Source organism: Pygoscelis adeliae, unplaced genomic scaffold, assembly GCF_000699105.1.
Source record: "Pygoscelis adeliae isolate BGI_AS28 unplaced genomic scaffold, ASM69910v1 Scaffold286, whole genome shotgun sequence".
Lineage (NCBI taxonomy): Eukaryota > Metazoa > Chordata > Aves > Sphenisciformes > Spheniscidae > Pygoscelis > Pygoscelis adeliae.
In genome coordinates, this window is record NW_008825076.1 from 2526419 (window position 1) to 2547203 (window position 20785).

The 20785-nt window shown below is 41.3% G+C and overlaps 1 protein-coding gene across 1 annotated transcript in view; it reads right to left on the bottom strand.

Annotated features, from left to right (window-relative positions):
• Positions 1-467: 467 nt before the first annotated feature.
• The window catches only part of FAM65C (family with sequence similarity 65, member C), a 45277-nt gene continuing 24959 nt past the window's right edge, over positions 468-20785 (bottom strand). Inside the window, exons 15-26 of the mRNA XM_009326749.1 lie at positions 18910-19055; positions 11853-11982; positions 10282-10866; positions 9005-9144; positions 8017-8149; positions 7125-7233; positions 5722-5883; positions 5394-5552; positions 4047-4250; positions 3696-3778; positions 2646-2736; positions 468-1518 (exon numbers count right to left, since the gene is read on the bottom strand). Of these exons, the coding sequence (XP_009325024.1) occupies positions 1418-1518; positions 2646-2736; positions 3696-3778; positions 4047-4250; positions 5394-5552; positions 5722-5883; positions 7125-7233; positions 8017-8149; positions 9005-9144; positions 10282-10866; positions 11853-11982; positions 18910-19055 (2043 nt within the window). The 3' untranslated portion in view covers positions 468-1417. The remainder of the gene's footprint in view (positions 1519-2645; positions 2737-3695; positions 3779-4046; positions 4251-5393; positions 5553-5721; positions 5884-7124; positions 7234-8016; positions 8150-9004; positions 9145-10281; positions 10867-11852; positions 11983-18909; positions 19056-20785) is intronic.

The following is a 20785-nucleotide window of genomic DNA, read 5'->3' on the forward strand; positions in this document are numbered from 1 at the left end:
CCCAGCGCAGGCACAGTCACCCGGGCGGCCCCTGTCTCTTACGACGCACCAGCCATTTCCCTTTCCAGCGAAGGGGGAGAGCAGAGAATTTACCGAGGTAGAACAGCAGCTTTCTCCTGCTTTTAAATAAATCCCTAAGTTAAAAGCAGAGTTACAGTACAGAAGAGCAGCACATTAAGTTTTACTTTGCTATGGAATAGCACAACCTAAACACCACAGTCCTGCTATTCAGAGCTCGTCTGGTATAAGCAAGCTGCACATTTCCAGACCAAATACCAGCAGCGGAACAGTAGCTCAGCCTGTCCCAACGGTACAAGCTTGAACTTTTCACAGACGGAATATGGAAGTGGGTACGTGACACACTGCCTGTCAAGCTAAGAGGTGTGTCATTAATTCCCTTTGGGGTTTATTGCCTTATACCTATCCGCAGTGCTACGAGCACGTCAGTAGGAAGCACTTGCAGGAACTTGTCTCAAATGTTTTATTAGATTTTTAGAAAACAGTATGAAATCCAACAAATAAATACTGAATAGAAAAGTAATACATATATTAAAAAAATATACACACAAGCCAAACCCTTTCAAGTATTTTACCTGAAGCCAGGCTTCTCTTCATGGCTACCCTCCACTAAGTTACATAAGTGTTGAATAACAAGCCTGACAGTGGGCATATGATTATGAGAAGTCTTGATCTATGACTAAATGAATAAATTTTAAAAAACCCCCAAAACTTATACAGAGCTGTCCATGTCAGTCAGACCTGCACACAGCAAATGCAATACATACCTTCCTGTTGTAAACTGTGAGGATATACACTCAGTACCTAGCCTTGTCAGTCCTTGCTTGAACCTGTCCTAAGTTGCGATGATTATGAAGAAACTGGCTTTTGAAGTAACAAGCTTTCCTTCTGCAAGTAAACTGTAGCAGAAAAGGAAACCACCAGGCACTGCCGCTAGGTTTTTCTAATGTATATGGGCAGTTGATGTATGTGATCTGTTGTCTGCTAGTTTCTAGGTGGACTGTCAGAGCGATCATTTCGCTCCTCTTTGAGAAATGCCAAATCAATAAAACACTTTATGGGGAAATGGGTCATATTTGACTTACAGTTGGAGCAGGGGCAGTAATTCCGGTGAGATGGGGATTTGAACTCAAGTGACAACCTGGTTCCACGTTCTAAGAGATCCTCGTTTTCACTTGTCTAGCACTTGGTATTTCAGGCAGTGAGAAGATGTATTCCAGTCTACTTAGCGTAGACTGCAAACTCTCCCCCCTTTGGAAATAAACCTGTACTCTGTCAGTATGCAGCACGCAGACAGCAGGGCGTAAGTAAACCAGACACTGATAAAACAACAGAAAAATCCTCGGGTACCCATGTGTGGCTGTGAGGACAACGTGATTCAGCTCCTCATATTTCACTACTAAAATATTGTGATTTCAATTTCAGCCTCTTGTTGTACAGTTTCTCTTAATTCACAGCAAATCCGGTCCATTTTCTCAAAGGCTTGCCGTCCTTTTTCACCTGTGGAGAAAGAGAAAATACATCCCGTGCTGAGGAAGAGAACGCAGTTAGAAACAGCCTGAGAAATGTGATACTCTACAACTACTTCTGTTGTGACCTTGTTCGGAACTAACCAGAACTCTCAATAGTGACAAACACATCTCTAAGGGAATAGTTTTCCAAAAACTGCTAGAAGCCACCATGGAAAAATCAGGCCTTCTGTAAACGTTTCCACATGAGTAACGATCTGCAGCACCACGGTTGGAAAACTTGTTTTGCAATTCACATGAACCTGAGTGTTTCTGTGAAGCAAGTCTGGAGATCGCCAGAACTAAGCGTGAATCAAAGTGTTTTTAGGAAGGCCGGAACAGGGAAATTGCTGTCCCCTGGATAAACTGGACACCCTCTCTAGCAGCTGTGCATTTGAGATACTGAGCCTAGGCAATTCCTTTGCCTTCAGTAGAAGTACAAATACTAGACGGTAGCAAACGGGGAACGCTGACATTTCATTAGCAGCTCAACTCCACTGTCCATCTACTGAATTCAGGTGAAGTAACAGGTCATGAACCAGCATACAAACCATGTTGTTTGTACTCTTTGCCCTCCAGTACTCAGAGCGGAACCATTTGAAGAAGAATAGGAACATCAAAATTGGAAGTAGCTAGGTGGTTTGTGGGTGTCTAGAAAAGATTACCAGACCCGAAGAGCCCGTTGTTGTGATACACATAAAAGATCTTAAAGTCAGCTTAGCCAGTCTCGGAGCTAGAAGAGACTTTAATGTGATCTGCCAGGTTGAAATGTCCTTTTTACAAAGTCTAGGAGGAGAAAATTGCTGATGCCAGTACTACTGTTAAGAAGTACTCCAGCAGCACTGTCAGCACTTTCAGTACTTATCTGCCACCTTTTTAAAAAGTTTAGTGGTTCTTAAAGCACTTTATCCTACAGTGATCTCCTTGGTCCCGTTCTACAAAAACTTCAACGGGAGCCTACATGATACAAAGTTTATCTTAGTGGTATGAAATAGCTGCTGATGAAATATTTCCATTGTCCTAGATGTGTTCAGGCTGAACTCCAGGCCTGTTCTGGCTCTGCACTATTTCACATTACTTTTTCAGAATCTGTATTTTAAAGTCGTGCGAAAGACTTACCGAAGGATAGCGTTGTTTCCCTGGCTGCATTCCTAACTTCCTCTGTTTCAGATTGGCACAGGTGGGCGACCCGCTCGATACTCTCAACACCCTGTTTGAGAAAAGACAAGTTTGCAGCAGTAGCTGTTCAGCGAGCGTTTTGATGAACGTTTTTCGCAAGGTAAACACACACATACAAACCCCACCTTTTCTTGCATCTGAACTCTACCGTCACCTTTCTTTTCTCCCCCAACATATCAGCTTGCAGTTAATTTTTCTGAGCATGATCTCACCTCTGCTACTTTCTCTCCTGTTTTAGGGCATGAAAAAGTGTAAAAGCTCTAGGGTACAGGTCACTGCTGCGGTACCATTAAATTAGCATGAACCAATCGGGGCCTTCGCTGAAAGAGTTAATGCAGGTTGTGCAAGGGCAACATTTGCAAATCTGACTTTGAGAATAAGACTCCGATTTGTTGGGCCTATATCTTGTGACTACATGTTTGTAGAAACTACTCACAATAATCCCTTGTGTGCAGACTAACTTATTACAGACTTGTGGCTGGTGGAAAGCTTTAAATCTGTCCTGATGGCTTCTTACAATAGCAATGCAAATATAGTCAGAAAATAAAAGTAATAATCGGCTGTTGTTAAAAAAAAAAGATGAACTGATTTAATGTTAAATTTCTATAGTTAAAGCTTTAGAACTGACTCCATGTACAGCTGACCGTTGCTCTTTTTTCTACATGCTAGACGTCCCCCAGTCAGACAGCGTCTGTGGTCCTTCCCCACTGACAGTACTGTAGAAGTTAGAAAACATCCTTTCTGCCATTGTACTGTGCCTGCTCAGATCAAATTGAGACACTCCAGATGCCTGCAGCTCCCTCTGCCTGCTGCCTTCTGAATAACAGTAGTAATACTTTGGAACTTTGGCAGCCAAAGAATTCATTAATTCCAAATCGAAGGAAGCTGAAAAAGTAACCCTACCAGTTTAAAAAAAAAAGCTAGGTGCACTTCTGCACCTAGCAATTTTGGCCAGACACGCACAGCAAAAGCAGAGCTGTAAATACTTACTCTGAGGTTTTTAAGAGCCAAACATGCAGCTTGCTGAAGTCTTGCGTCACAGTCAGCTAAAACATCAGAGTAAAAAAAGAGAGAATGAATGAAAGGGGGGGGGGGGGGGGGGGAGAGAAGAAAGGGTTTATAAACTTAAGCATAATGAAGAGCTCAAATTCAGACTGACATAAGCACTGTTTTACCTATCTGAAATTGAATAAAGGATATAAACAAATCACTTGAGCACTGATGTAGTTTAGGTTCTAGATTAGTGAAGTGCAGAGAGGGCAATAGTGCTATTCTAGGATAAAACGAGCTCCACGCATTTCAGCATCTATTTAGAAAAGCCGGTAAGAACCGCAGTCTTCACCTTTTCCCTGAAGTTCTTGTTTGCTGCTGCATGGGAGAGGCAGGATGTGGCTGCTTTGCTGACGCGGTGGTTGTCGTCCAGCTGTAAAGTCCCAAGTAGCCGTAAAGTCTGCGGTAGGGGCTGGAGTTTGTTCAGCCGCTTTCCTTTCAATTTTTTAAGAGTCTTCAGCCGTCCAGGGCATTGTAGCTCCTCAATTAGCATTACTGCAAATGAAAGGACAACTTCACTAACTGACAAATGAAGACATTGTCAAGAGAAGACAAACTCCTCTCCAATTCAGTCGCCTTTAGGCACAAGTAGTTATTCACATGGCTAATACGCAAGCCAAGCACGGCAGGAAGCAAATCAGGACGACTGCCCCTTTGACCATCCTGTCTTCTTTCCCTGTCATTGTTTCATTTCCTCCTGTGCCAAGACTGTCTGACGAACGGAGCAGAGATGATTATTTCACAATAACAGCGCAGCCACAATATTTCACAACCACAGCGAAGCCCCGGTCCTTTTAGGACCCGGGTGCATTGAGTACAACATGCAGTGCAAAAGAACTCCTGCCCCTTTGGACATTAGGACAAGCGGTCTAGTCCTACAATAAGGAAAACGCGATCAAGCAAAATACTTCTAAACATCCCTGAAATATCTTGCTGTACTGGCCAAAGAGAAAACCCTCTATCTTTTAAAAAATAAGAAATCAGGTAGTAGAGTGACAGTTTCAATTTGAAGACTATTCCAGGTCTTTTTCACTGACTAGCCATGCACAAGTTCTTCGTCCCGCACCAGATGAGTCATCTGCATCAAAATAAGACTAAAGATGCAGCCAGTATCAGGACTATTTTTAAAATAATTCTTTTCTGATACAGACTAAGTTTTAAAGTACTTTCACACGTTGGGCTGGGCTTCAGCGAGACACTGGCTACCTCGTGCTAGAAAATGCACATTAGTAACCTCGGAAATTTTATTGCTATTATCTGTGTCTGATTACAGCTGCAATAGTCACACAAAGCTACAGACACTTACTCAGTCCTTCAATTCAGCTGTAGATTGCTGCCAACTTCATTTCTGCTTTAAGTTCAGAATATTACAGAACCCACTTCCTAGGGCACTTAAGATAAATCCATCGTTCACACCTCTCTTTTGTTTCTAGCCGGTTAGATATGGGAGTCAAGCATGTCTTTCCTGTTCTAATTAAAATTACACGGTCATAAGGGGAATTAAAATGGAAACAAACTGCCAATGCAATGGTTGGGCTGTTTTCTGCTCTGAAAGCGTATCTTGAGTAGTAACCTGGAGAGCAACAGCCAGCCACTGAGCTTGTCAGTTCAAGCAAAAGAGCCAAGCACTGCCATTACCTTCTTTAGCAAGTTTTCCCAAGTGTTTCTCCAGGCTGGTAATGTGGTGTTTCTCCAGGTAGCTATAAAATTGGAATAAAGTAACCAGTTCTGTTTGGAGGTAGGGAGAGGAGAGCAACCCGTCACAGGTGATGATCTGCTCCAGCAACCTCTGCAATACTGAAAGTAACATGGAAAAGAACAAATGAGAAACTGAAAGGTTGGTTAGATGTAAGCTGCTTAAAACAAGTAAGAGTTTTAATTTATTTTTAAAATGCACAAGGACAATTTTTAGCCGTGCAATAAAACGAAACCAGAGTGGCCTCGTGTTCAAGGAACGGATTGGTACCTGCTTCTAATTGACCAGGGTATTTTTCCTTCACTTTGAGCATCAATGTGTATTTTAGTGCATGACGGAATCTTTCTGCTGAAGCAAACAAGATGCTGCCAGGCTCTGCAAGATCACTCCAGATTTTCAGATAGTGCTTCTTCTTTTTACTCTTCTGAATAACTGAAAAAAAAAAAAAAAAATCACATTTTAAAAAGTCAGCGAGCTCTAGCAGATTTTGGATTTTACATGAGAAATTAGGCACCAGATGGCATATCTAGAGATGTGTCAGCATTAACTTGTATTTGTGTTATACAGATGGTTTTGTTCAAAGCTGGAGGTTTGTTGCCAGTATTTTAACATCTGCAAGCATTGATTTCACCAAGCTCGGGCTGAGCTCCTGAACTGTCATTATGAGACCTGAATGAGACGCCTAGCAGCTCTTCTGCCTCTTACTATTCATTTTATCCCAGCATCTGAGTCAAGTTTCTGAAGAACTTTCTGTGAGTTCAACTGTTTCCACTTCTATCAGCACGAGATGTGCCATTTCCAAGCGTTTTAGAGGCCCTGTCTTATGTACCTTCACACGTGGAGAACTCCAAACCTCAGTGCATAGGCTGAGGCAGGCTTCCTGTCAAACAGTTCAGAAAAGCACTCGAAGCAATACCCTGTGGTTTCTCGCTATCATTTAAACCCTGTCATTTCTCACTCTTACCTACAGAGATGTTGAACTTGTGTTCTGCATTTAAGACTCCTACACCTTCTTCATCACATTGTACCAAAGGCCCTTTGGAGCTTTGCTCTAGTGAACAGTTTAGTCTCACATCCTTCAGGATAAAATCTGTCAGCAAATGCTTCCAACTAAAATTTGCATTCTTGCCATTATATTTACCAAGATGAGAACAAAAGCCTTCAAAAGTCTCCCATTGTGCCTTTATCATTTTGTCACATCCAACAGTCAATGGAAGAATTTAGTAGTGAGAAGGCCTGAAATGGGAAAAATTGCACACCAAACCTTTCTTGCAAACGTGTACAGAATTTGGGCTGTTTGCTTACAAAGTAAAAGAATAGCTATAAAAGAGGATTTTATTAAGACTATTCTGCTGTTCTTTGACTGCAAACTCCATCACCTACAACATCCCTGTTTCTAAGACATACCAGTTCAGCTACTGGTATGTCTTAGAAACAAAGAAGTTTGTCTTTGAGACAAACTTCTTCAAATCTTTTCCTTCCTTGCAGGGGAAAAAAACAAGCAAACGACGAGCCCTGTTTTTTTCTAAGAATCTAGATATAAGAGCTGTTTTATTTATGTGAATGTTTGTAAGGAATTTAAAGTGAAACCCTGATGTGTCTGGGGAAGCTCAAGCAGAGTTACCTGTACCTCTCACATCTCCGGCATGCCTTGGAACAATACAGTTACTCACTTTCATCAACAGACATATCCAAGACATCCCCCAGGACTCGCGTCTGCTCTGATACTTCTTCCAAAATGCTCTCCTGGACAACCTGGGCTACATTTGGTGACCTCAGTTTCTGAAATGCAACATGCTTATCTTAGTAGCTGAAACAAAGGCAGTATCAAGCTCAAGATGAATGACGATTTGTTTCTTAGAATCAAACTTTAAGATCTCTGAGAAAACACACCAGCTGCTCTCAAAAGGCCTCTCTTCGCACCACAGCACAGACAGGTCACTTCCAAGTGCAAAGCTGCTCAGCAGAACAGGACAAGCAAATCACATTATGCTGGGACAAGCTGTCGGGCATTTGACATTCTTCTCTGCCCCTGTCCTTTGACAACTGTGTAGCGGATCAATACTTAGTTACGCTGTCCTCTGCTGCCCATCCTCATCAGAGGTAATACCTTGAGGACGATAATGTGCTTGAGCACTATAACCAAAATTAATTTGAGGAATGGGGTCTCAAGGAGAAATAAGAGTTCTTTCTTGCCCTACATGCTACCAGTTTCTTTCTAGTAGTAGCAGTTTTTCATTCATTAAAAAATTGATCACCTCTTATTGATACATGATTCAACCCAAATCTGTCCTATTGCATTAGCAGCCTGCTTTGGGCAGGCTGGTATTACTAAGCTCTAAGGTATTACTTAGAGCTTCAGCAAAACCCAGAGGCTGAAAAAAAGCAGCAGAGTTTTGTACGACACATTCTGTGCATACACATATATACACTGCATTTTTTGGACTCAATTTCTATTCTGAGTCTTTCTGCTTTTATAAAAGAACAGCTACATATTCACTTTTGTCCGTAATCAGAATCAACAATTACAACCAGTGCCCTGGAAACCCATAGGCTATTCCTTACCTGCAAAAGACCTTTGCACAGCTTCAAGTGAGTTATCAAAAGTACGTCTAAGTTGTCATCACCGGTAGTTACATCTCTTGTTTCTGTTCTCATGTCACAGCTCAGGGACTGAAGCGTGTTGTCATTGTATGTGCTGTTGAGATGAGGGAAAAAAGTGTTAAAACTCTCATCACTAAATAAATATGAAGATGTGCAGTCTCAATAGTAGCCTTCAAGCAAGTTGCAGAAGTACAAACCAGGCAGCATTTAACAGATAAATGCAATAAAAAATGCTGTTATAACACACTTCTTAAAAACATGAGGACTTTATTTCTAAAACTCATTGTGGAACAGTAATACCAGATCAGTTGATCCCACAAAATCCTGTTTTGGAGAATCAATATTAGTAAAAGATGCTTCCAGATAACGTGAATTGAGTTGCTGGCTCATTTGCAGCAGGTGAACTACAAAAGCAGCACATACAGCAGACAAATCCCTTGGTGTTCTCCCAACTCGATGATAACTGGGAGCATAGTAAGTGTCCCAGGATCAGGCTCATACCTCTGGAATGTAAGTTTCAGTGCTACGCAACCTGCAAAATGCAAAACTGAATTCAAAAGAAAGAACAGGTAGAAGAGCTCTGTAAGTTAATCGTAGCTCTCTCCCTTGCTAGTGCAGAACTGTTCAGCATCATCCTGATAAGCCTGTTTCCTGCAGTCTGTTTCTAGCAGTCCTACATGTTAGGCCTTCCATCATATCCTGCGGTTATCATTCTGCAACGTTTTCCGTAAGTTCAGTTTAAGTTTCCTGCCGTTTCAATCTGGTAGGTATTCTGAATTATGAATCTCAGAGTATTCAAAAAAAATCGTTTCTATCCTGGATGTTCATACCACTAGCAGCTCTGCACAATCGTTACTTAGCCAGGTATAGTGTATCAGTAAGCGTTCCTGGGATCAGCCCTCCTCAGCCCTTTCCCTTGTCCCCTATAAGAAGTGCTGCAGATACATACCTGATACTGGCTGTTCTTATGCTTCCAAATAACGAAAGCTCATCAGCACTACAGTCAGCATTTAAAAAGTCAAAACTTTCCAGTACTGTCTCCACCATTAAACTTTCCATAGATGAATGTTTGTGATGAAGTGTCTTTAGCTGTTGATGGAATGGAAGGAAAAATATTGTTACTTGTAGTTATCAAGCCATTTTTCATGAGTTCTTTGCCATTTTTCAAATCACTCAATAACAAATCAATTTGCTTTTCTGGTTTCATTCTTAACGCATCAGGAAAGTTAGCTCTTGGTACAGCACTCTGATCCCAAAATAATGTTGCAAATTAAATTCAAAATATACTTCAATATTTTAATCTGTCTGTATTCCTCTTTGGATTTCCATGCCTCAAGGTTGGTATGAGAGCTGATTTCCTCTGCATCTTCTGCCATTAGTGCAATTTTCACTTATTCCCCGTTTCAGATACAGAAGTAGCAATCTTAGGGGTTCTGTTGCATTCCAGCTTAGCATCCAAGAACTTCGGTATCAGTAGTGGATTTCATGAGGCCACTAACTTTCTCCCCCTTGGAAAGGCTGCTTTGAGAGCACTTGGTTTGGTTTTTTAATTCCTATTTTTAAAGTGGTTGCACTGGAATAGGAAGTCAGTGCAGTTTTGTTAACATTTATTATTCCAGACCTTAGATGAAGTCTTACAGTATCTTATCTCCCAAGTCTGCACACTGGCCCCATGTACTACAACGCTACCAAATTTGCAATATAACCCACTGCTTGCAGAAAGCTCTTCTCCAGGACCTTTCCTCTATATGACTTGTCAGACAGACTGAACTGCCTGCAAAAGCTAGGTGATCCTGGAGAAACATTAGGTTTGATGAACTGATGCTGTCATCTCAAGGTATACTAAATCCGAAAAACGTCAAAAAAAATTAGAAGCAAACCACAACGCAAAGGCTCTGACATACAGTTCAGATTCTGCTTAGCCCAGACTAGTTTCCACTTTGACCACATTCAGTTTCTTAATTTCTTTTTCCAGATTATTGATTTGTGCACAGCATTTAACGGCTGTCTCTGAGAGATGCTGTGCAACATAGTGCTCCCGTGTAGTTAGCTCTCAAGGCTGCCTTTTCCGAGCAGTGCCTGACCTCTGGTGGCCAAACTTACTTTTTGGGAACGTGCCATCGATACATCATTAAATCAAATCCACCACAGGGTCACGGAACTTCTACAGTTTTAGGAGTAACAGTGGAAGCTACACCATCTACCAAGAGTAAAACACTACCATACCTTTAATTTATCCCTCAGAGATGAAACTTGGTATTCCAATTTCTCCAGTTGGTCTTGCCCCACATCATGTAATTTCAGCAAATTTAACACTTCTTGTAGAGTCTTATCAATTGACTTCGTATGTCCATCTAGTTTTAGGTCATTTGCAGCATTCAAGCTTTGCTGGCTAATGTCTTCTTGCTCTGTCAGATGGCGATTTCTGGCCCGGTTGAAGGAATCTCTACTACCTTTGTGACGATTCAGAAAACTAGATGGGTTATTTGGAAATCCATCCATACACGGAGTCTTCTTCAGGATATCTAGAGTTGTGTGATTTGGAAGAGGATGCTGTCGCTCTTCTGCACAAGTCTCTTGAATAATAACCAATGGCAACGTCCTATGGTCTAGAGCTGGAGTTGTATTTCTGGATTCTGTCCCTTTCTGATCCTCAGAGCTGAACGAGTCTGCCTCACTTGTCTCTGCGGGATTGTAAGGCTTGCTCCTGCCATGTACATCAAAATCACAGGCAGCCAAGTAGCTCAATATGTTGGGAGGCTGAGCTTCATCACTTACATCCCCTTGGTTCTGCCTTTGTTGCAAAACAGACTGCAGCAAATAGATTCGTAAGTGAGCACATCCACAATTGAAAAGCATGAGATAACACCTAAGATAGAGAACTATGGTTTCCTGTTCTTGGAAACACACGCATCCAAACTGATCAAAACCACAGGGCTCTTCTGCATGCTGGAGCCAGGCCAGCATAGACTGGACAAAAGAAACTATTGAAACAAAATGCTAAGAGCCTACTGGATGAACTAAGGGGAACAGTAGTAACTGTGCTTTAGATCTTTCAGATGAAAGTTATCAAGACAGCTAAAAAATTGTTTCTGGAAAAAGAACTTTGCCAAGCAGCTTTTGTGTCACATCAGCTCAGGACAGGATGTGAACGTAGTGGTTAGAGGAAACGTTCATTTTGAAGAGTCCAACATACCCTGTACAAATAATAAACCTTTCTGAAGACGACTGCATATTCTGCTGCTTTGGTGGGGCAACACCAAACCTGACTTAGACTTGATGTTAGGGGAACATATGTATGATGTTATTAGCATTTGCGATGTATGGCAGAATTAACAGGATCATATAAAACAACACCCTCTTGAATGAATGAGAAAGAGGGCAGGGTTTTCTATTCCCCTGGGCTACACTTGGCAAAAAGTGGGGTTGAGGAAAAGGAAGGTTGGTTTCACATAGCACCTCTAAGACGCCATTCTGCTCCACAGCTACTGAGACAGACTGGTTCCCAGTTTGATTCCCACCATAGACTGTTAGAGCTGATGCCCACGCCCCTACCATTCTGGCTGCTAAGAGGAATATTTGGCAGGTGTTTGGGTTTTTTTCTTTTACAAAATCTAAAATAGAACTCAAAAGAATAGAGGTTAGAAGAAAAATATAATGAAGCCCCAAAATAAACTGCAAAGACCCTGGAGTGCTACGTTTTCACATTTCTGCGTGTGTTCTTCAATAGCCTAATCTAATCCAAAAATCAAGTCTTATGTCTGTGGTTTGCATTTTGCTTTCCTCAGCATACTCACCAGGTAGTATTTCTCTCTGAAGCTGGGAGTATTTGGTGGGGTCCAGTTGTATAACGAGCTCTTCCTGCTACCCACAGAAAACTTGGCAGTGGTTCCAGGTGACAAAAACAGGTTCTCTGTGTCAAAGGGTCTGTAGCAGAAGACAAAGGCCTAAGTGTCAGTAAGACCAGAAAGCACAGAAATGTTTAGCAGCAGGAACAGCTGTTAGGATTTGAACTGTGACATTTAGTAAACAACACGGGGAATAAGAGGAAAGAGAGACTACCTCTCTGACCAATATTTTTGATTGCACCAACAGAGAAAGAGGTAGGCCAAAAGGTCGTGTATTTTACACAGAATTCTCAACACCCTTTAGACAGAGACCTGTGCCACAGTCTTTGGAAGAAGAGTCCAACAGGCCAAAAATCTGAAGTGCTCTCTGTCCTTCTGCAGTGTCCTACACCAGTGCTGGCAAGTACAGTGTAGGCTGCTTGCCGACAACCACTGGACAAATAGCGAGATGTACACCATACCAGATAGGAAGGAAATAGAACACATGTAATAAAGGAAAACTGTCATTAATTTCCCTCCTGCAGAGTACACACCACCTGGAAAAGCCACTGAAAAAACTTCATTATCCTTCAAATATTAACCAACACCTCCTTTGGCTGGCAGAGGAAGCTTGTGCAGTGGTATATGGCAAGTTATGTGGTTCATACAGTCACGGATGAATCCAGTTATAGTCCCAGAGGATACTGGCTATGGTCTAGAAGAGTTTGACAAGACCTGCTCTAAAAAATTCCCAATTACCTACTACATCACAGCCATTAATTTCCCAACTCCTTTGCAAAGCAGTCTAAGGAAACTTGGACAAACTGTCTCCCAAAATGCAACTCAGCTAACCAGGAGAGGGAAAACATATTTAAAGTTAAGTAAAGCAAGTTTGTTTTTTCTACATGTTACTTTTGTTCCCTACTGATATGCCTCGTGGCACCAAAAGAAAGTTTGGAAAAAAGTGAATTGTTTATAACAAATCTGTAATCTCATAGATATGAATATAATGACCAAACAGTAGGATGAAGTCAGCTGCATTTAGCTGTACAATATAGAATCACTAGAAGTCTGAAAAGATCCAAACAATAACAAGGACTAATCAATTACAGGGAAATTAACTTTTGTTCTCTAGCAAAACTTGAAAAGCAGAGCTCCAGTTCTCTCTAGCTTCTCATGTTGCACAGGGACAATTCTCAACAGCATCCTGCAGTGCAACACACCACTGTCTTCCTCAGCATGGAGGTAACACTCTGTGAGCTGCCTAATACAGGTTAATTGGCTAAATTAACCAGTGTCACCCAGCTGGGGTTCACCAAACAGGCCAGTTCCATGTAGTCACATTAACAGCCATCTGCATTGTCTCACTATGCAGAAAATAAATCGGATTTCTGACAGTAGGAGCCTTTTAGCCAAAGCCTGCTATGTTGACTGATGGAAGCAAATTACTCCCATCTATGGCTATTTCTTAAGAGTCACAGGGATCCATTCCTCAGATTTTTCATTTTCAGCTTTTAATATAGTAATGCAAAATGACACTTTAGAGGAAAGGGACCGGAATAACAAGCTAAATCTGTTTTGCCCCTTTGACAATTACTAAAGCCCTCTAGCAAAACACAGCTATTCAGCTGCCCTCCTAACAAGCACACGCTCCCTGTTACTGCAAGATAACAAGCTGAGAGAGCAAAGCTAAGGGTGAAGGAAAGAATGAAGTCTGCTCTAAAGCATCTGTTATCTCTTGGTTGTAAGCTCTTTGGGCATGATCCATCATCTTGTTCCACATTTGTACAGCAAACAAAACATCATACTGGGACAGATCTATGAATCCATCTCTCCCCGCAGCTTGACATTGATAGAAGCCAGTAGGGGATATTCAAGGGAAAAGCATAGGAAATAAGTCAAATATAATAGGCTTTCCCCAGACACATACTCAAATTTGAGGCAATCCATCGCTTAGATCTGTCATGCACCAGACTTTGCAAGCAGGCTATTACCTTTAATTGTCACATGCTTTTCCTTAGTTTGTCTAGTCACTTCCTGAAATCATTCACACAAAATCTCTGCATAGCTCAAAAGTATGCAGGAATTTCATTATTTAACTTTAAATTGTGGAACAAGTACTTTGACATGGCGGGGTCTCTGTAGCTGTACTGAGAGAAACAGTGGCTAACCATTTCCTTTCCACATTCCCCACAGCGAACATCTATATGCCCGTACAGTATTACCCAACAACACCTTTTCAAGACTGAAAAATTCTATTAAAAAAAATGAAAGTGGCCCCACGTCTGACCCTCTTTGTTGTCCCCATTCTGTTTCTATATTGCCAAACATGTCGGCCTTTGGTTATGACTAATTACAATAATGGCATTAAATGCATGACACTACAATGCCATCATTGTTAAGGCCAATGTAAACGCAGCACATAACTCTCCTTTAGCTTGCCTTAGCGCCATTGCAGGACTTCAGTGTTCAGGTCCAAAACACACGTGCCCAGCCTGTCCTTGAAGGGGTTTACAGCTCATCAGATCTCATGTTTCCTAGATTGCACCTCCCACAACATCAGAAGCTTTGCATCCATACATAGTCAGAGGTACCTCAGCCTTGCCAGCACTGAGCATGGATTCCCAGTGACATATTTTTGTCATAACCACCAAACCTGTAGAGGGATGAAATACTTGAGATTTCTACCATTTCCCTCACCCTACTGCATTTTTCTGTTGGGTATGTAAGGAGGACACTTCCTGGTTTATGTTCTCAGAGGAACATAAGTAATCAGGCAGAGGATGTAAGAGCTGAACTCAATTCAGGCTTCAGCCCCAGAGGATCTGCATTCCTTTCTCCCACTGCCAAGACTATGCCCTAATCACTCCCCTTCTGTCCAATCACTCCATGTATTACATACTACCAGGCCGGAAGGGCTCTTGGTGGATAGACCTGTCTGAATCCCACTACTAAGCCTGTGAATCCAGACTTGCATTAATACAAAAAACCAATTCTGGTCAACTGCTGATCATTAGGTTTCTTTTTTCCCCCTGTTGAACGCAGGTGAAAATGCCCATGCAATGTTAACATGTTAATTTTAACAGTGTGATTGTTGTTAGGTTTCTCCTACCCATTAAAGCATAATAAGCACCAGTTTCAAGGTTAGTACAGCTTATCACAAGACTAAGCTGTGAAACATCACTTCCATCAAAAACAGAGATGCATTGATGGTCTACTGCCTAAAGATACCTGCATGAGTTAACTACCTATTCACGTTAAGTTTTAATCTGTAAGAGCAAGACTGTCAGTAGGTACGTATCAAAAAAAAAATATAGACTTTCCTTTTTTTATTCTCCTTTAAGGTTTTTTCCCCTCCTACTCCGCAAACCCTTGTGAGCCAGGCCGGCACACACTCAAAGCAGGCAGAAATCATAAGAGTGGTTCTGGCCGGCTGGTACCCTTAGATCCCAGTACGGGGTGCTAACTGAAGTTCTGAGAAGAGAATACAGGCTTTCTCTTTGTCCTTCATGTGAGAGACAGAATTCAGACTGCTGTTTAGGTTGGCAAAAAAACAAAGTCTTCTGCCAAACTGGCCAACAAAGCCGTTCTGCAACAGGCCTAAGCTCATTCACACTCCTCATGGCATAATCTATAAAGGAGTTGAAGGAACTTTTGTTAGAGCCCAGAAGACTAGTGGCCTATTTAAAGAAAATATACATTTAGAAGTGCAAGAGTGACCTACATTTGCAGTTCTCACAGAGTAGGTCTAGATTGAAAGCTTGCCTCTCAGGGAAGTTTGGGCAAATCAGCTGGATTTGTTTAGTTATTCTTAAATCAAAGAAAAAAGCAGCTGTTATTTTGAGTGCTCTATCTTTGAAAATAGAAACACCCTGAGTTATCACTACACAACTTTTCTTTTCTGTAAACAACTTCAGCAAACAGGCTGTCAAAGAGGAGGAGCCTGCCAGTTCTGCACAGAAGTGCTCTGGAGAATCCACTTGGTAGGATACCAATGCATTTCAAAGTTTAAACACAGCAGAGACACGCAGCCGGAGTTTTCTCATATGCTGAAAAATTCCAAGTGGGGATTAACTCCCAAAGAGAATGCGTCACCACTAACTGTGCTCTCAGTTCAGCTATTGCCAACTCTAGAAGCTGGGTGACGGTTGTCCCAAAGACCATAGAACTGCTCATCTTACCAATCAAAAGCTGCACTCTGAGCTGCGAGCTACTGCAACAATCAAGTGTCAACATAATTTCAATTGTATTTTTCTAGAAAATTTAGTCACAAGTATAATTTGCTTTGGAGATTTAGGCTATTATCTGAGAAGCTATGCAATATCCCAGAATAGGAAGGGGTTTTTCCTCATACAGTCCTTTTGGAAGAACAACTTATGTGCATAATTATTTATGCAAGTTATTGACAGCAAGGAAAGGCAAGCAAGTAGATCCAGAAAAAAAATGAATGAATGTTATATACCATTTGTGTGGGTTAACAAGAAGAGAGTAGAAGTGATTTCTTCCAGACTCCACTACAAATGTGCCATCTCTTGGTATAGCACTTCCCATATTAGGGCAAAAACAGATTTTATACCCCATTAAATAACAAAAGTATGTCTCCTTCACTGCAGAAGTGAAGCTTCTTAAGACGTTAGCCTTGAAGTCAGGGAAAAAGGGACTTCCCTTATACGAAAAGCATCTCTGCAAGCAGAAGGTTCTGTCTGCAGTCATTTCTGCTCTGAAACTGCATATAGAGCTTTTGATCATTTTACATTCAGATTAAACCCAATGCAAGTCTTGGTGGCTCTTGGTGTGTTTGTTGCAGGGTGAGAGACAACAAATAAAGGCATCAGACTTTGCTGGGGATGTATGAGAGCCCATATATCCTCCTATGCCCCTCTTCTCTCCTTCCTTCCCCAATACTAAGACATGCAAACGTCAAAACAGAATATTTTAATTGGCCTTCATTTAAAAGGTCTATCATTTTAAGAGCTACTTTTACTTTAAAAAAAATATATATATATAACGCAACTTGCACCATCCCCACTCCACACAGTTATAACTCTACCATGAATGTGTCTGCTTTCAGATTCAAATGGGAATACATAAGTAACTGGCATGAGTAAGAGGAAGTTTCATAGGGCACATAATGCAAGATCACAGCAAGCTTCTGGAATGAGGCTTTGTTACCCAACTAGTTAGTGGCTCAGCTTCTCAAATAAGAAACAGAGGCCTCAAAAGTCTCAGAGCAGCTGCAGCACCTCACCAAAACAAAACATATACTGGTGCCCATTGTTAGATCTGATGAGGAAAAAGTGTCATAAACAACAGGTGCAGGCAAAACGCTGCTGTGTAAGTTTATTTCTCATTGACTTAGAGCAATGTGTGTGTTTCAAAATAATTTTCAGATGCTGTTGCCAAGATTCATTTTGCAGCCCAAATGCATGTACAAGTCAACAGTAAATTTCAAGAACCACAGCATACACAGAAGACATTCAGAAAATAGTATGTTGATCAATAAAGCTTTTCTTTCCCCAACCCCAGAAATGCAACCTGAAAACTGTTTATCAACACTTGACCAGGAGTTGCAACAGAAAACCTTTGTGGCATTTCTCCTGTTGGTGGCTTAAAAGACTGTGATAAGGTTTAAGTCAAACAATGCTTCCAAAGGTAATTGAAAGTGGAAACAGAGTATTAAGATCTGAAAAATGAAGTCTAATTTAAAATACATTTGGTTACTTTACCCTAAGGGCAGGAAAACTTTTCTCTTAATGAAAGATCTGTTTGGCTTTTGGGCACATTTGGCAGCCCACACATTTGACACACAAGCTTTTTTATTTTTGGTAATTTTTAAGACAACAAGAAGCCAACGTGTCCAGAAAAGAGTTGTGTAAGGCTGAGTCACAGGCTAGTCTGGCCTGCAAGGTATAGCTCCCTGCCCTTCCTAATCTAAACATTGTTCAGTTTCTGCTTTTCCTGGAGAGAGCCTAGATCCACAAGTCATCACAAAGTAGCCTTTCAAGAAGGTCCTTATCATGGAGGTGTGTCCAAATGCCTCTTCGCCATGTTGGGTTGGGAAGAACTGAGGACTGCAGTAAGCCATATACAAAAGTACAAGTGAAGAGTGCCCATTGTTTAACTGGGCATTTCACTCAGATGGCTAGATTTAACCCCTGGACAATAGTAAATGGAAACAGGTTAAAAAGTTTTGATTTGTTTTGGACAAGACTCTCAGTATGGACCAACAGTCCCATAAAGCAGAAATAATAGTACTACCTCAAAAAAAATCTATGGTGGTGTGTCTAGAGTGAAGAAGTTCCAGTGCAGCATCCACAAAAGTGAGAATTTGCTTTTAATAACATCAGTAATCCACTACAAAAATCAATTTACAGATTTAAATCTTAAAACAATTTAACAAATCACAGGCACCATGAAAATACTCAGCTATTTTAAAAGTGCATCTGTAACCAAGCTTCCCTGTAGTGCACAAACAGGCCTTATATGAGTAACTGTAGTCACAGTGCAAATACGAAGGTGCTAACTCTTTGGGAAAGCTTCATTTTTAACAAATTGTGGCCTAGTAATAGTGATTGTCCTAAAATTTCAACTACATATTTTTTTCATTGTGCCTAGAAGCTGCTATTTTCAGTTTCATTTCATCATCTTTAAGATTATTGTTCATGTTTTATAGATGTACACACGTTGCTTGGAGCAACTCATTCTGAAGAGTAGGCTAAGTAAAAGCCTACTAGTCAGTTCATGTTACCATGGCTCTGGCAACATCAACACAAAGAACTGAAAGGTCACAGAAATAGCTTCTGTCCCTTTCGCCCTCCCCTTCCTGAGGACTGGTCCCACAGAGTCAGAGATCAGGCACAGTAGCTGGGGTTGCTGTGAGGAAGCATGTGGCTGCTACCTATCCTGCACCTGCTCTACAAATAGAAAGAGGACTATGATGTTGAATGCTACTAAATGACATACTTAGGAGCCTTTAATTTATTTCAAATGTTTGGCTCCAGCTTTTTTCATTTGAAGCTGTACTTACTTCCAGAGGACCTCCAGCTGTAGCTTGATGGTGCCCAGTTCAGTTATATCCACAATGATTGCCTGAGGTTTGGTTGTAAAGAAATTTATGCTGTCGCATGTCACAACACCAACTAGAATAGTGGCCAGTCCTCGCAGCTCTGTCACCTGCAGGGACAAACATATCAATTTTCATCTTACCAGACAATCCTAAGTCAGTAAGAGAGGAGAACACCCCAGGCTCAGATCTGCTCTAAGGCCCACAACAAACTTAAGACCTTGATACTCAATTCTGGGCTCCTAAACTGTTGTTAGCCAATATCCCCACAAGGAATATGTCATAGATGGCTAGCAAAGAGGAAAGCAGTTCTATGAGCTGGGGAGAGACAGAGCTGTACAGCACTTCTGACAGAATTTGTTAGACTACAATTTTAAGAAAAATTAGTCTGAAATTCAGAAATTCTAGCTCTGGTATACATACAAGTAGTTGTCATTTATAGTAGAGTCTAGTTTGTCTACATATTAGAACAACACTGTCATAAAAATATGTATTACAGAGAAGTATATTAGCCTACCTACACTAGACTATGTCAGCTCTCAATTGCCTAAAGGATCTGGAAGCACAACTGTCTGCATCCACTGTGACCCTTCTAACCGTCCTGAGCTCGGCTGTGGACCAAAATCAGAACTTGTAAGTGTCAGTTCTTTCATCTAGCTCTGCAGGTGACTCTGAGTTTGTTATCAATGCAGTTACAGGTCTGCATTTTTCCCAGGCTAGCACTTCACTTCTTCAGCTACTTAAAAAAAATCTAATCAAACACTTGCTATAAAAACATACTTCCAATTGAAGATCAAATTGTTCTAGAAGCACATGAAGCATCAGACTCAGCAAAGAATTTTAGCACAAGTGCCTAAAGTCCTCTTTGGGAATTAGTTACATGCCTAAATCTCCTTTAAGAGCTAGCAAAAGTTATGTCGCTAGGCTCCTCTTGGAACACCCTTTAGTACTTCTCAGGTTTTTTTTTGGGGGGTGTTTTTTGTTTTTTAAACCTGCTATGTGTTTGTACTGGGCAAAGATTAAGTACAAAGTGGATACAGCAGGAGGGTGTGGAGAACATTAGTCAGTAGACTTTCATAAGCTGACAGAAAGAGTAAAACTATCATTGTCATACAAAGTAATACAAGATTTTACAGCCATTATGGGAAAACGGGGATCTGAATTAGCCTCTCACCTGATCTTCATTGTGCAGTGGCAGCAAAAAAATGCGTTATAAGCACATTTCCAAAGGCTGTGCTGGCAAGATGCCAGTCTCTCCTGTGTAACCCAGTTCTTGCTGCCAGATAGGAGGGGAAAATTGCAATAGCTGCTTTAACACAGCTGCCAAAACTTGAAACCCTGCACTGGCACAGTTTCCCAGTAGAATAGAATCCAACACAGCCTTCGATCTCAGCTCCTTTTAGGTTGACAGCAGTCATGCTGCAGAGTCCAGCCCACGAAAGATGCCAGACTACAGTGGAAATGCTGTTTAAGGATTAACTCCACCTGCAAGTAAGTGCCACAAGCAATGCCAGTGGCAGCTGCACAAGGGTCTGTGAAAACCACAAGCTTCCCCCAAGGGGTACCTACAATGCGTCATCTACGTATCACAGGCCACTAGCACTGGTCCCTTGCTGTTAAAGACATGACCTCTTCTGAGGCACTTTAAAAAGTGTCAGAACTCTAAATAAAGGTATAAGTACAGACAGTTTGTACTGGCATATAAATGCCATTGGTTCTTCGCAGATATGGAGCATCTCTGGAGTAAAACACGACAAAAGAGTCTGCAGCGCACCCAGATAAAGGGACATTTGAAGTACACATTCAAAACTTACACATGTGCAATATGTTTTCCATATAC